At 43.8% G+C, this 13,797-nt stretch overlaps 1 protein-coding gene across 2 annotated transcripts in view; it reads right to left on the reverse strand.

The window, feature by feature from the left end:
• The window catches only part of LOC139578881 (protein FAM193A-like), a 36,018-nt gene extending 22,970 nt beyond the window's left edge, over positions 1-13,048 (reverse strand). For both annotated transcript variants that reach the window (XM_071406990.1, XM_071406989.1), the window contains exons 1-5: positions 12,611-13,048; positions 10,421-10,495; positions 9,778-10,032; positions 8,116-8,300; positions 2,966-3,127 (exon numbers count right to left, since the gene is read on the reverse strand). In XM_071406990.1, coding sequence (XP_071263091.1) covers positions 2,966-3,127; positions 8,116-8,300; positions 9,778-10,032; positions 10,421-10,495; positions 12,611-12,838 — 905 coding nt within the window. In that variant the 5' untranslated portion in view covers positions 12,839-13,048. The remainder of the gene's footprint in view (positions 1-2,965; positions 3,128-8,115; positions 8,301-9,777; positions 10,033-10,420; positions 10,496-12,610) is intronic.
• Between the last annotated feature and the right edge of the window lie 749 nt (positions 13,049-13,797).

The raw sequence follows: 13,797 nt of genomic DNA on the forward strand, positions 1-13,797 counted from the left end.
TACCCTGGAAGGATATTGACCTCATCCCGTCAGTTGAGGATGCCTGGTCATTCTTTAAATGTTACTTCCTCACCATATTAGACAAGCATGCTCCGTTCAAAAAATGCAGAACCAAGAACAGATATAGCCCTTGGTTCACTCCAGACCTGACTGCCCTCGACCAGCACAAAAACATCCTGTGGCGAACTGCAATAGCATCGAAGAGCCCCCGCGATATGCAACTGTTCAGGGAAGTCAGGAACCAATACACGCAGTCAGTCAGGAAAGCAAAGGCCAGCTTTTTCAAGCAGAAATTCGCATCCTGTAGCTCTAACTCCAAAAAGTTCTGGGATACTGTAAAGTCCATGGAGAACAAGAGCACCTCCTCCCAGCTGCCCACTGCACTGAGGCTAGGTAACACGGTCACCACCGATAAATCCGTGATAATCGAAGACTTCAACAAGCATTTCTCAATGGCTGGCCATGCCTTCTTCCTGGCGACTCCAACCTTGGCCAACAGCCCCGCCCCCCCCGCTGCTACTCGCCCAAGCCTCCCCAGCTTCTCCTTTACCCAAATCCAGATAGCAGATGTTCTGAAAGAGCTGGAAAACCTGGACCCATACAAATCAGCTGGGCTTGACAATCTGGACCCCCTATTTCTGAAACTGTCCGCCGCCATTGTCGCACCCCCTATTACCAGCCTGTTCAACCTCTCCTTCGTATCATCTGAGATCCCCAAGGATTGGAAAGCTGCCGCGGTCATCCCCCTCTTCAAAGGGGGAGACACCCTGGACCCAAACTGTTACAGACCTATATCCATCCTGCCCTGCCTATCTAAGGTCTTCGAAAGCCAAGTCAACAAACAGATCACTGACCATCTCGAATCCCACCGTACCTTCTCCGCTGTGCAATCCGGTTTCCGAGCCGGTCACGGATGCACCTCAGCCACGCTCAAGGTACTAAACGACATCATAACCGCCATCGATAAAAGACATTACTGTGCAGCCGTCTTCATCGACCTGGCCAAGGCTTTCGACTCTGTCAATCACCATATTCTTATCGGCAGACTCAGTAGCCTCGGTTTTTCTAATGACTGCCTTGCCTGGTTCACCAACTACTTTGCAGACAGAGTTCAGTGTGTCAAATCGGAGGGCATGTTGTCCGGTCCTCTGGCAGTCTCTATGGGGGTACCACAGGGTTCAATTCTCGGGCCGACTCTTTTCTCTGTATACATCAATGATGTTGCTCTTGCTGCGGGCGATTCCCTGATCCACCTCTACGCAGACGACACCATTCTATATACTTCCGGCCCTTCCTTGGACACTGTGCTATCTAACCTCCAAACGAGCTTCAATGCCATACAACACTCCTTCCGTGGCCTCCAACTGCTCTTAAACGCTAGTAAAACCAAATGCATGCTTTTCAACCGTTCGCTGCCTGCACCCGCACGCCCGACTAGCATCACCACCCTGGACGGTTCCGACCTAGAATATGTGGACATCTATAAGTACCTAGGTGTCTGGCTAGACTGCAAACTCTCCTTCCAGACTCATATCAAACATCTCCAATCCAAAATCAAATCAAGAATCGGCTTTCTATTCCGCAACAAAGCCTCCTTCACTCACGCCGCCAAACTTACCCTAGTAAAACTGACTATCCTGCCGATCCTCGACTTCGGCGATGTCATCTACAAAATAGCTTCCAACACTCTACTCAGCAAACTGGATGCAGTTTATCACAGTGCCATTCGTTTTGTTACTAAAGCACCTTATACGACCCACCACTGCGACCTGTATGCCCTAGTCGGCTGGCCCTCGCTACATGTTCGTCGTCAGACCCACTGGCTCCAGGTCATCTACAAGGCTATGCTAGGTAAAGTGCCGCCTTATCTCAGTTCACTGGTCACGATGGCTACACCCACCCGCAGCACGCGCTCCAGCAGGTGTATCTCACTGATCATCCCTAAAGCTAAAACCTCATTTGGACGCCTTTCCTTCCAGTTCTCTGCTGCCTGCGACTGGAACGAATTGCAAAAATCTCTGAAGTTGGAGACTTTTATTTCCCTCAACAACTTTAAAAATCTGCTATCTGAGCAGCTAACCGATCGCTGCAGCTGTACATAGTCCATCTGTAAACTACCCACCCAATTTACCTACCTCACCCCCCATACTGCTTTTATTTATTTACTTTTCTGCTCTTTTGCACACCAGTACCAATATCTCTTCTTGCACATGATCATCTGATGATTTATCACTCCAGTGTTAATCTGCTAAATTGTAATTATTCGATTTATTGCCTACCTCATGCCTTTTGCACACATTGTATATAGATTCTCTTTTTTTCTACCATGTTATTGACTTGTTTATTGTTTACTCCATGTGTAACTCTGTGTTGTCTGTTCACACTGCTATGCTTTATCTTGGCCAGGTCGCAGTTGCAAATGAGAACTTGTTCTCAACTAGCCTACCTGGTTAAATAAAGGTGAAAAAAATAAATAATAATAAAATAAAATAAAATAAAAATGCATCTCAAACACTTTCAAATAACTTGAGTTTGATTTAGTTTTCCTGGTACAACGTAACAGATGGCCTAGCCCCAAGTAGTAGCACAGAGGAAGGTTTAGCCTCTGAAATGGCTAACCATTTTCTGAAGGTAATCTCTTATCTGGCAAATTTGATAAGGGAAAGTGAGGTAACCACTCAATGATTACTCTGGTACTCTTGTCAGATAACTGATCATCTTGAAGATGGAAGTGAAAAGAGGATGGTAGGGATGGGAGAGAGCATGGAGGGCAAATGGAAAGAAAGGAATGAGGCAGGAAGCAGCGAGAGATGGAGGGTAGGAAGGAGAGGATTTAAAGGAATGTAGGAGGGAAGGAAAAATGGAAGGAGGAAGGAATAGAAAGAGGGGGGAAAGGAGGAATGCAGAGGCAGATTGAGGGAAAGAGGGTAGAAGACAAGCTGCCTTTTCTCTAGTTGGGTCTTACCTGTCCACCAGCTCCTTCATGCCCTCCTTGTCGCGGTCAAGGGGCTGGTCGTGGGCCAGCGGCGTGCCTGTCTGGCGGTAGATGCACCGCACTAGGTAGCGTACCTCCGACCAGTGGTTCTGCAGCAACTGGGACTCACGCTCTGACTCGGCCGAAATCTCCCTGGAGGGGGTGAAGGCCAAAATAGGTAATTGTGATGCATCAGTGAGAGGACATTGGGTGCACTTATACAAGGGACCCAGGGTCATGTTCATTAGGGCAAGCAACAAAAAATACTTTAAAACATTGAGACAGAAAACCAAAATGAGCCTTTCCTACTTCATTTACTATATGAATACAACCCATATAGTAGAAGTATTAGTGCGTCTGTGCATCCATGTTCCTCTTTTAAAAAGGGCTGATATCCAGTCCCTCCAGGATTCCAAAATTCTGCGATCGCATAATTCAAAACAAAATCAACGAATCCACAAATTTATGCAAGAGCTCGCAATTTTGACCAATCACTGCACATGTGTCCAATCAAAAGAGGGTTAGCAATTTTGATCCCTGTTACCATGGAAAACAGCCCGATAAAACATCAACAACCCCCCCCCCCCCCCCCTGTCAGCGTGTGAAGCCTATGGTTGATTACTGACAGATTACGACTGACAGGCAGAACAATGAACAGGAATCCATCTCATTTACCAACAAAAATCATAGTTAAAGACAGTGCAAAATGATTTCCAAATGTTTTACATGAAAATGGGGGCAAATTGTTTTGCACTCAGTGCAACACTGTGCAGGAACACAAGAGCCAGCAAAGCATGTGAAAAGAAGGTCCGAATCAGAGCATGTGAGCGGAGCTGAGCGGTTTCCTACCCCTCAGCTAAAAACCTCTCCACAAAAAAGAAAAATAACTGCCACTCAAAATTCGCTCTATTAATTAAAATCACAATTTAACCAACATCCATCTATTTTTTGTGACTACCTGGACCTACCAATTGGTTTTTAAGCATTAAAACCAAACCATATGGATTTGAATGAAAAGTATTTTAATAAACATGAAAATATGAATGTAATAAGCCAAAATAATTTAAAATACAGTGAGGGAAAAAAGTATTTGATCCCCTGCTGATTTTGTACGTTTGCCCACTGACAAAGAAATGATCAGTCTATAATTTTAATGGTAGGTTTATTTGAACAGTGAGAGACAGAATAACAACAAAAATATCCAGAAAAACGCATGTCAAAAATGTTATAAATTGATTTGCATTTTAATGAGGGAAATAAGTATTTGACCCCCTCTCAATCAGAAAGATTTCTGGCTCCCAGGTGTCTTTCATACAGGTAACGAGCTGAGATTAGGAGCACACTCTTAAAGGGAGTGCTCCTAATCTCAGTTTCTTACCTGTATAAAAGACACCTGTCCACAGAAGCAATCAATCAATCAGATTCCAAACTCTCCACCATGGCCAAGACCAAAGAGCTCTCCAAGGATGTCAGGGACAAGATTGTAGATCTACACAAGGCTGGAATGGGCTACAAGACCATTGCCAAGCAGCTTGGTGAGAAGGTGACAACAGTTGGTGCGATTATTCGCAAATGGAAGAAACACAAAATAACTGTCAATCTCCCTTGGCCTAGGGCTCCATGCAAGATCTCACCTCGTGGAGTTGCAATGATCATGAGAATGGTGAGGAATCAGCCCAGAACTACACAGGAGGATCTTGTCAATGATATCAAGGCAGCTGGGACCATAGTCACCAAGAAAACAATTGGTAACACACTACGCCGTGAAGGACTGAAATCCTGCAGCGCCCGCAAGGTCCCCCTGCTCAAGAAAGCACATATACATGCCCGTCTGAAGTTTGCCAATGAACATCTGAATGATTCAGAGGACAACTGGGTGAACGTGTTGTGGTCAGACGAGACCAAAATGGAGTTCTTTGGCATCAACTCAACTTGTCGTGTTTGGAGGAGGAGGAATGCTGCCTATGACCCCAAGAAACCATCCCCACCGTCAAACATGGAGGTGGAAACATTATGCTTTGGGGGTGTTTTTCTGCTAAGGGGACAGGACAACTTCACCGCATCAAAGGGACGATGGACGGGGCCATGTACCGTCAAATCTTGGGTGAAAACCTCCTTCCCTCAGCCAGGGTATTGAAAATGGGTCGTGGATGGGTATTCCAGCATGACAATGACCCAAAACACACGGCCAAGGCAGCAAAGGAGTGGCTCAAGAAAAAGCACATTAAGGTCCTGGAGTGGCCTAGCCAGTCTCCAGACCTTAATCCCATAGAAAATCTGTGGAGGGAGCTGAAGGTTCGAGTTGCCAAACGTCAGCCTCGAAACCTTAATGACTTGAAGAAGATCTGCAAAGAGGAGTGGGACAAAATCCCTCCTGAGATGTGTGCAAACCTGGTGGCCAACTACAAGAAACATCTGACCTCTGTGATTGCCAACAAGGGTTTTGCCACCAAGTACTAAGTCATGTTTTGCAGAGGGGTCAAATACTTATTTCCCTCATTAAAATGCAAATCAATTTATAAAATTTTTGACATGCGTTTTTCTGGATTTTTTTGTTGATATTCTGTCTCTCACTGTTCAAATAAACCTACCATTAAAATTACAGACTGATCATTTCAATGTCAGTGGGCAAACGAACAAAATCAGCAGGGGATCAAATACTTTTTTCCCCTCACTGTAGGTTCATGTCATATTAAAACAGCAAATAGGTCAGGTGCCAGACAGGGAGCCTAAAATGAATTATTCAGGCTATATTATTCCAATTATTTCAAGGCTATAGCCTACAAAGAAATACATTGTGAAGCATTTGCGAGTGCAACACAATAGGCTGGCAGGGACATAAAGCGCTCAGCATTTAGTTGAATTAAATAATTAGTATATAAATTGCACATATAGGATGTGACATACTTAGAATGAAATACAACTAAAACAAGGATGGTCTATTGTATAGCTAGAAGAAAAAGTTTAAGATATCAGATTTTTTGTTTATAAATAATTTGCTACACTGACGCACTTAATTATCTACCCAACTCGTTCCTTTCTTTTAGCATGTACACACTTAAGTAAAAATTTAAGGTAAAGTACTACTTCAGTAGTTTTTTGGTGTATCTGTACTTTACAATTTATATTTTTGACAACTTTTACTTCACTACATTCCTAAAGAAAATTTACTTTTTAATCCATACATTTTCCCTGTCACAAAAAAGTACTCATTACATTCTGAATGCTTAGCAGGACAAGAAATTGGTTCAATTCACACACTTATCAAGAGAACATCCCGGGTCATCCCTACATAATTTACAAACAAAACAGACATGCTTCGTTTGTAAATTTTGTCTGAGTGTTGGGAGTATGCCTCTGGTTAAAAAAACAAGAAAATGGTGCAGTCTGGTGTGCTTTATGTAAGGAATTTGAAAGGATTTATAATTTTACTTTTGATGCTTAAGTATATTTTAGCAATTATATTTACTTTTGATACTTAAGAATATTTAAAACCAAATACTTTGACTTTCACTCAAGTAGTATTTTACTGGGTGACTTTCACTTGAGTCGTTTACTATTAAGGGATCATTACTTTTACTCAAGTATGACATTTGGGTACTTTTTCCACCACTGTGTACAGGTAGTAAGTACACCATCATGCTTTTGTGATTCCACAAAGATTCTTTAGTTGTGGACACTACATCACCGCACTCCCTCTCTTGCTCTTGGTGCGCATCTTTGTAAGTCACCTTGATTTATCAGTTTCTTTATGAAAATATTTAGTGAACTCCATCACAGTAGCTAAAGCAGCACACAAGTAGACTACAAATTCATCCTGGGCCGGCATGCCCTGAGCTGGTGAAGTGAGCGCTACTGGAGCGAAATTGGAGCTGGTGAGAAGGCCGACGCTCCAGCTTTTGGGAATCTCGCACCAGTCAAATTGGGCACGCTCCGCTCCAGCTCCGCTCACATACTCTGGTCCTAACAGCCACCACAGCAGACGCAGTTCACCGTGACCGAAGCAAAAGCAGGGAAATCTGTGGTAGTGATGTGCAGATCGCAAACGAATCATTCTTTTTAAATGACTTGACTGATTTGAGAATCATTATTATTTTGATTGAACTGCTGGCTGGAGTAAAATAAATGAATTGTAGTGAAGGATTGATACACGCTCCTCCGTCTCATAGACGTGTTCAGACCAACAACTGTTTATCATATGAGCGCACAAGAAAATAGATCATGCTGCAGGCTGAGCACATATGACTTTTTATTGCTTCATATTAAAATTAACATGACAAACAACAAAACTCTTCGCCAAATTTAATTGAAAGCCGCTGCAAAAATCAAGAATTGTTGGCCACAGATAACAAAAATACTTTGCAGATCTTGGAGGGACTGGATATCAGTCATGGGTTAAAGTGGAAATATGTAACTTTTTGGGCAACCCAACCAAATTCACATAGAAATCTGAGTTATAGATCTACCATTCTTTGACTTTCGGTTTTGTACACCAGCTTCAAACAGCTAAAACAACATTTTTTGTTTATGGAAGATATATTTCACAGTGGTAGATGGTAGAATGATTCTCTACACGATACTAGCTTATTTTGTCGCATAAACTCAAATTAGGTGAACTATTCGAGTTTTAGCAAACAGGAAATGGCAGAGCGATTTTGTATTGTGCAACTTTAAAATAGTATTTGCATTCATTGAAATGTTGAGCATTTCATTGAGCCTGCCTGGAGTGCTAGATGGGCGGTGTTTGCACTTTTGAGACTATCCCATTGGTTCCATATCACCAGGCAAGCTCAATCTAGTGCAGTTAAAGTATTTGAAAGAAAAAGAAAACAAGATGCTGATGGACTGAGAGATCAGCCAATAAAACCAGCGGTTGTTTAGTCCATCGATTTACAGTCAAGTCCCGTTCTGAGGCGCTGTGAAACCAGACTGTTAGAAAGAAAGATAGAGCCGGCTGGTGGACGAGATTAGTTATTATCTGACAATGCTAAAAAGGATGGTAGCACAGGTGGCGGCTTCTAAAAACTTCCTGAACACATAGCTAATATACTCGGCTAGCTCAATATGTCAAACGATAGACACTTTCGTCCTTTCTAGCGTGGTCGTTTAGTGACCACCACAAATGCGCCCATCCAGCTCACCGTCTCTCGTTGCAGGCCTCACAACTGCACACGGTGTCAGCGGTCATAGGGGTGGTGAGGTCTGGAACGGGGAGAGTGGGGAGGGTTGGGGGTGTGCCACCATTGGTCAGTCTGCCCCCTGCGGCGGGCAGCTCCTGGCCCAAGCCTCCATTACCCACAGGCATGTGCAACAGGAAGTCTTGGCTCTGGGGGAATGAGAAATTACAGGGCATCAGAACGTGCAAAAAAGCAGTGATAATGCGACCATAAAGGTGACTTAACGTTACCAACTGTCGCCTTAGGTCTGTACTCTGAAGTATTTCATTGCAGCAAAGTGCACATTATACTAGACTAGAGACAAAATTCCAGAACAGGAGAGAAATTAGAGAACGTAATCAAGCAAAATAGCAGAAAAAGAAAGGGAAAGAAAAACAAGCGCATTCCAGGCCAGAGGGGCACTACAGGAATTGTCGGGCTCTTCCCAACTTTCTAATTCAATTAGCCTAGAAATTATCTGCTAGATGTCGCCAACACAGAGTGGCTCTTATGAGTGAGGCAAGGCAGTGTATGCGGAACAGCCACTAACATGTCATCAGCAAGAGAGACGTCCAAACACTGGTGTGGCTTTCTGTCTGAGGTTATTATCTCCCGCTGATAGTAAAGGAGGAGCCAATGAGTCATCGGACAGAGGGAAACTAATGTTTTACAATGTGTGTGTTTGGTCAGGACTCAGGTGTTTCTGCTCCTTGTTACACTCCACCTGTAGCTTGCCTGTTTCCTCCGGCTTTCTCTGTGTGGTACGGGTCGGTCTGTCTCTCTTTGGCCGTGTTCGAGAGCATCAAATCGGTGATGAATTGTGGTAAATGGTGACTGACTAATCTACAAATAATGAGTAGTTATTTATGATACAAGGTCATTTGTAGATCAGTCAGTGGGCAGTCACCTACAAGCCCTCTGAACCTCTTTATTCCTTGTTGTAATCTACCTTTAGTATACCTGTCGCCATCTCTCTCTCTTTTGCGCCGACTCTATGGATGTGTTCGAGCAGTAACGCTAACAAAGCCGACTGTAGACGAAAGTTGGCAAGGCTCAGATCAACATGGAAGTGTCGACATAGCTGCTATTGTTTATAAAAAAATGTCTTTATAAAATGTAAAAATAAAAATGTCTATACCCTCATATCACACTCACAAACTGAAAACATAACTTGTGTAAAATGTATTGATTACAGAGGTCTCAAATATCACTTTCGTTTGGATCTCCTGTTTCTTTAGAATCGCAGTTGGTTCCTGTTTCATTCACGTCTTTGGTCATGTTCACGTGGTTCAACCAAAAACACCCTAATGATTGGTTGATAAATAGTGCCTCCCACAACACAGGTGATGGCTGCATGGTGAAGTTGGTGAGAAGCAACTGCAGCGACTTGAAGGCGACTTCATAAAAAAACTGCATGACCTTTGATCACATGGTTTTTGTGAAGTTTATGCAGTCGACCTGGAGGTGCAAGTCAGAAAATGTTTATCCTCATAATGCAACACACGTTGAAAGGCCTAGACAAAATGTTTCTGTTACTTGATATAAGCCATTGTCATTCAGTTCATTGGTCCAGCATCACTTTTTCACGACCATACTTCTCCCTCCCTCCACCCACCCACACCCCTCCACCAGCCTGTGGTGACTCACCACCAGCGACTGCTCCAGGGAGGCGTGGCGGTCCTCCTTCTCCACCGTGCGCCGGCAGTCGGGGCACACCCACAGGGGCAGCTGCAGAGCGCTGGGGGACTTGGGGGGCTGTGCCATACCGTTCGGCCCCGCGCCGGGGAGCATCGCATCAGGATGGAGGGTGCTGTCTGGCTTGCGCTCACTCCGGCACAGGAGGCAGCGGTCGCCGGTGGTGGAATATGGGGCCCTCTGGCTCAGGCCAAATGTGAACGGGGTCTGGTGGTTGGAGACGGAGTGGATGTCAGTTAGATGAGTGTGTGTAGCACTACTGTAGTGGCAGTAACCAGTAGCTACTAACTAGTGCTCCAATATGTAGCCTACCCAGGCAGGTTCTAAAGTTAATTAAGATAGGGTCATGGGCAATAAGCACAAACAGGTGGAAAATGTTTTAAAATTGGAAACTGATTGGTAAAGTTATTATTGGTCATAACGTTTAGGATGGGACTTTCCCATTTCAAAACTTTTTCATACATTTTGTGCCTACTGAATGCCACCCGGGGCTTTTCAGTCCACCCAGTGATACTCACAACAGATAAGCTGATGCTGATCTATATTACCGTAGGCCTAACAGGAGTAGCTGCAGAGACAGTGAGTGATGCATTACCTGAAGGACTCCAGAGAAGTCGGAATTCACCGGCCCCTCCGAAAACTGTGGTGTAACGTTACCGTTCATAGAGACCTGGAGGACACAAAGGGCCCGACATGAACCAACACCTCCGGAGTCACCCCTCTCATTAGCACTGATGCCAAGCGTCTATTACAAGGCTATCTGAAGCATGTTAGCGCTTGACCTGGCTGGGGGCTACTTGGCCACACACAATTTAGGTTTGTCTCCAAATTATGTTATTTGAACATCAAATAAAACACAAAGCAGTTGATGATATGTCCTGGCGATATTGCAAAGAACATATGCAGATATTACTTTTCATATTAATGCTCGGCGCAGCAGTATATTGACGCGTCCAGCAAGTTCACCTGCTGTTTCTGTCTTCAACAGCCAATCTTTACATAAGCAGAGTGTAGTCTCGATTTGTATGCACTATGCAAAGATTTTGTAAACATCTGAAGAATGAATCAAAACACACTGATTAGTTAAACAAAAGGTTATGAGAATATTATATTACTTCTTAGATGGAAATAATAGCCCTGACTAGTGTAAATGCTGAGCAGATCTAGGCAAATTCCTTCCACAATAAGTAGCCTGGCCTAGGCAATAAGTTAAGCTCCTCTTGAGCTTTCAAATTAACAAACATTAAGACCACTATCATAACTCTGATGTTGCTAGGCCTATATTCTGGGGCTTACATCCGTTCTATAGATGGCTCATAGCAATTTGTAAGAATCGGGATCAAGGGTTCACAAAGTAAAAATTTGCCACAATCAGTATTCACAATATGCGTTATTCTCCTGATTTATTTTCTGGAACCTTTGTCTACATCCCAAATGATGGGGAAACTGTCTGGCATATAGGCTAGCTAGGCTAATGAAACTGAGTGAGTGCAATACAATGCGTTGCATTTTGCTCAAATCAGACTTTCCTTGGATTTGCTTAGACAGTGACCAGGTATGCAGGTATTAACAAGTCTGCAATATGGACTTGTTTGGGACTATTGGCTCATCATATGAGGAAGTCCTTCAGCCCTAAAGATGATGAACCTAGTCGCAGCCAATGTGACGTACACATGATAGGTCTAGTCTTTGGTGATTAGTGGATGTTGTTACCCTGGCTACTGTTGTGATATAGAGAAAACTGACAAGGCATAGCTGCAATATATGGAGACGAGACAAGAAACCATGAGTAAAGCAAGACACTCAATATACCATTTCACAGCCAAGTATGTAATGTTGCAATGTTTGCTATACCATTGGTATATTATACCATTGGTATATTTTGCAGGATCGTGGTTGTGGAAGTAATTTGGCTCACTTGTCTGTGTGACAGTAGTCTTGCAGTTGTCTCACACATTATTCTTGTGTCTGTAAACACTGTGGACGACCTAACTAGTAAATGACCTTCCTATTAAATAATTGGTATGAGTAAACAAACTATAGGCCTACTGTTACTTAGCAGGCTAATCCGATGACACTGACAGACTCGACTGAAACGTCATGTTTGTAAACAGTACAGTAACGTTAGTCTGGTGAGCTACTACTCCTGCTAAAATTGTGAATATGAAAACATCAGACAAGAAATGAAAGACCAACTGGCTGTCCAAATTGTTGCGCATTGTTAACAAGCTACCTACTGTACCTAGCTACTAGTCAGGTACAAGAGACACTTCAGTTTAAGGACACAGTGCAGTGGCGATGGTCAGTTTGGTCATAGCTAACGTTAGTTTACACGCTAACGTTAGTATCCATCTAGCAAGTAACAAACATCCACTCCCACAACGTCGCGAACAGTTAGATAATAAGATAACGACTGTCGAGTAAGCAAAATCGTCTATTTTCGGGCTGTCAACATTGTGGTTGTCGACTAGCTAGAACAAGATAGCTAGAAACGTCAGCCGGTCTAGTTTATTTTCAAATTGAGCAAGTAACTAACGTTATAACTAACGCGTTACCGTATATAGAAAGCTTACTAACGTAGTTAGTCAGCTAAACTAACTTGTTGGCTGTTGACGTCAGGTTCCCATTTTCCGAGTTAGCTAACGTTAGCTAACTAACGTTAACTAGCTAGTTTCCTCGGTAGCTGGGCTAGCTACTGAAGAATGTCAGGCCTCAAATGTCTGTCGATTATGTGTAATCAAAATCTCTAACGTTAGTGTTCAACACGTCAACTGTATATTCTCACCTCTCCGTTCAGGCCTGTTATAGAGCCCATGTTCCCATTTCCAGAGCTCCCTGATGTCAGAAAGCCCATGGTAGACACGGGTGTTGCCGTGGCTTGAAGACTCAGGTCCGTGGCTGAAACCCCGGCCTTGCCACTGGTACTGCAGACAGTACTACTGCAGCTACTGCTGCCACCGCCCCGCTTGTTCTTCCTGCGTTTAGCACCTCGTTTAGCATCGGTTGGACTCATTTTCCCACAAAAGTCAGAGACAACTTGCCGTCCAGTACAGGCAGGGTCTCAGGTGGAATGTCTGGCTCAAATCCCTATGGTATAAATAGACGATATTTTAAAGACTTCCAGTTAGACAACCACCCAGTACCTTCAGAGTCCTAATAGACTTGATATTTCAATATGGCCACTGGACAGGAATTGGCTGCTCGAGCTTGCGCTGCAACAGTACGTCCCCCTTCTCTCTTTGAGGATTCATGGGAAATGATGTTTTTCTCATTAGTGCCGGTGAGGTCATGGGTGAGATGGATGATGACGAACTGGTTTTCTGACGCTATCCCCAAAATTGGGAAAAACACCAGAAGTGACCATTCATGATCTCATTCATAACCATTCCTGTTCATGAATGCAAGTGGCCATTTGTAGGCTATTGGTATGTGCAATCACGTGTCTTCAAGGGGGAGTGGGCAAGTATGTATCAAATCAAATGCTATTTGTCACATGCGCGAATACAACCGGTGTAGGTGGACCTTACAGTGAAATGCTTACTTACTAGCCCTTAACCAACAATGCAGTTGTTCATAATTGAGGTAATATCTATATGTAGGTAGAGTTAAAGTGACTATGCATAGATATTAAACAGAGTAGCAGCAGCGTAAAAGAAGGGGACTGGGGCAATGCAAATACTCTGGGTAGCCATTTGATTAGCTGTTCAGGAGTCTTATGGCTTGGGGATAGAAGCTGTTAAGAAGCCTTTTGGACCTAGACTTGAAGCTCCGGTACCGCTTGCCGTGCGGTAGCAGAGAATAGTCTATGATTAGGGTGGCTGGAGTCTGACAATTTTTAGGGCCTTCCTCTGACACCACCTGGTATAGTGGTCCTGGATGGCAGGAAGCTTGGCCCCAGTAATGTACTGGGCCATACGCATTACCCTCTGTAGGGACTTGCGGTCGGAGGCCGAGCAGTTGCCATACCAGGCA

This window comes from Salvelinus alpinus, chromosome 6 (assembly GCF_045679555.1).
Source record: "Salvelinus alpinus chromosome 6, SLU_Salpinus.1, whole genome shotgun sequence".
In the NCBI taxonomy this organism is placed as follows: Eukaryota; Metazoa; Chordata; class Actinopteri; order Salmoniformes; family Salmonidae; genus Salvelinus; species Salvelinus alpinus.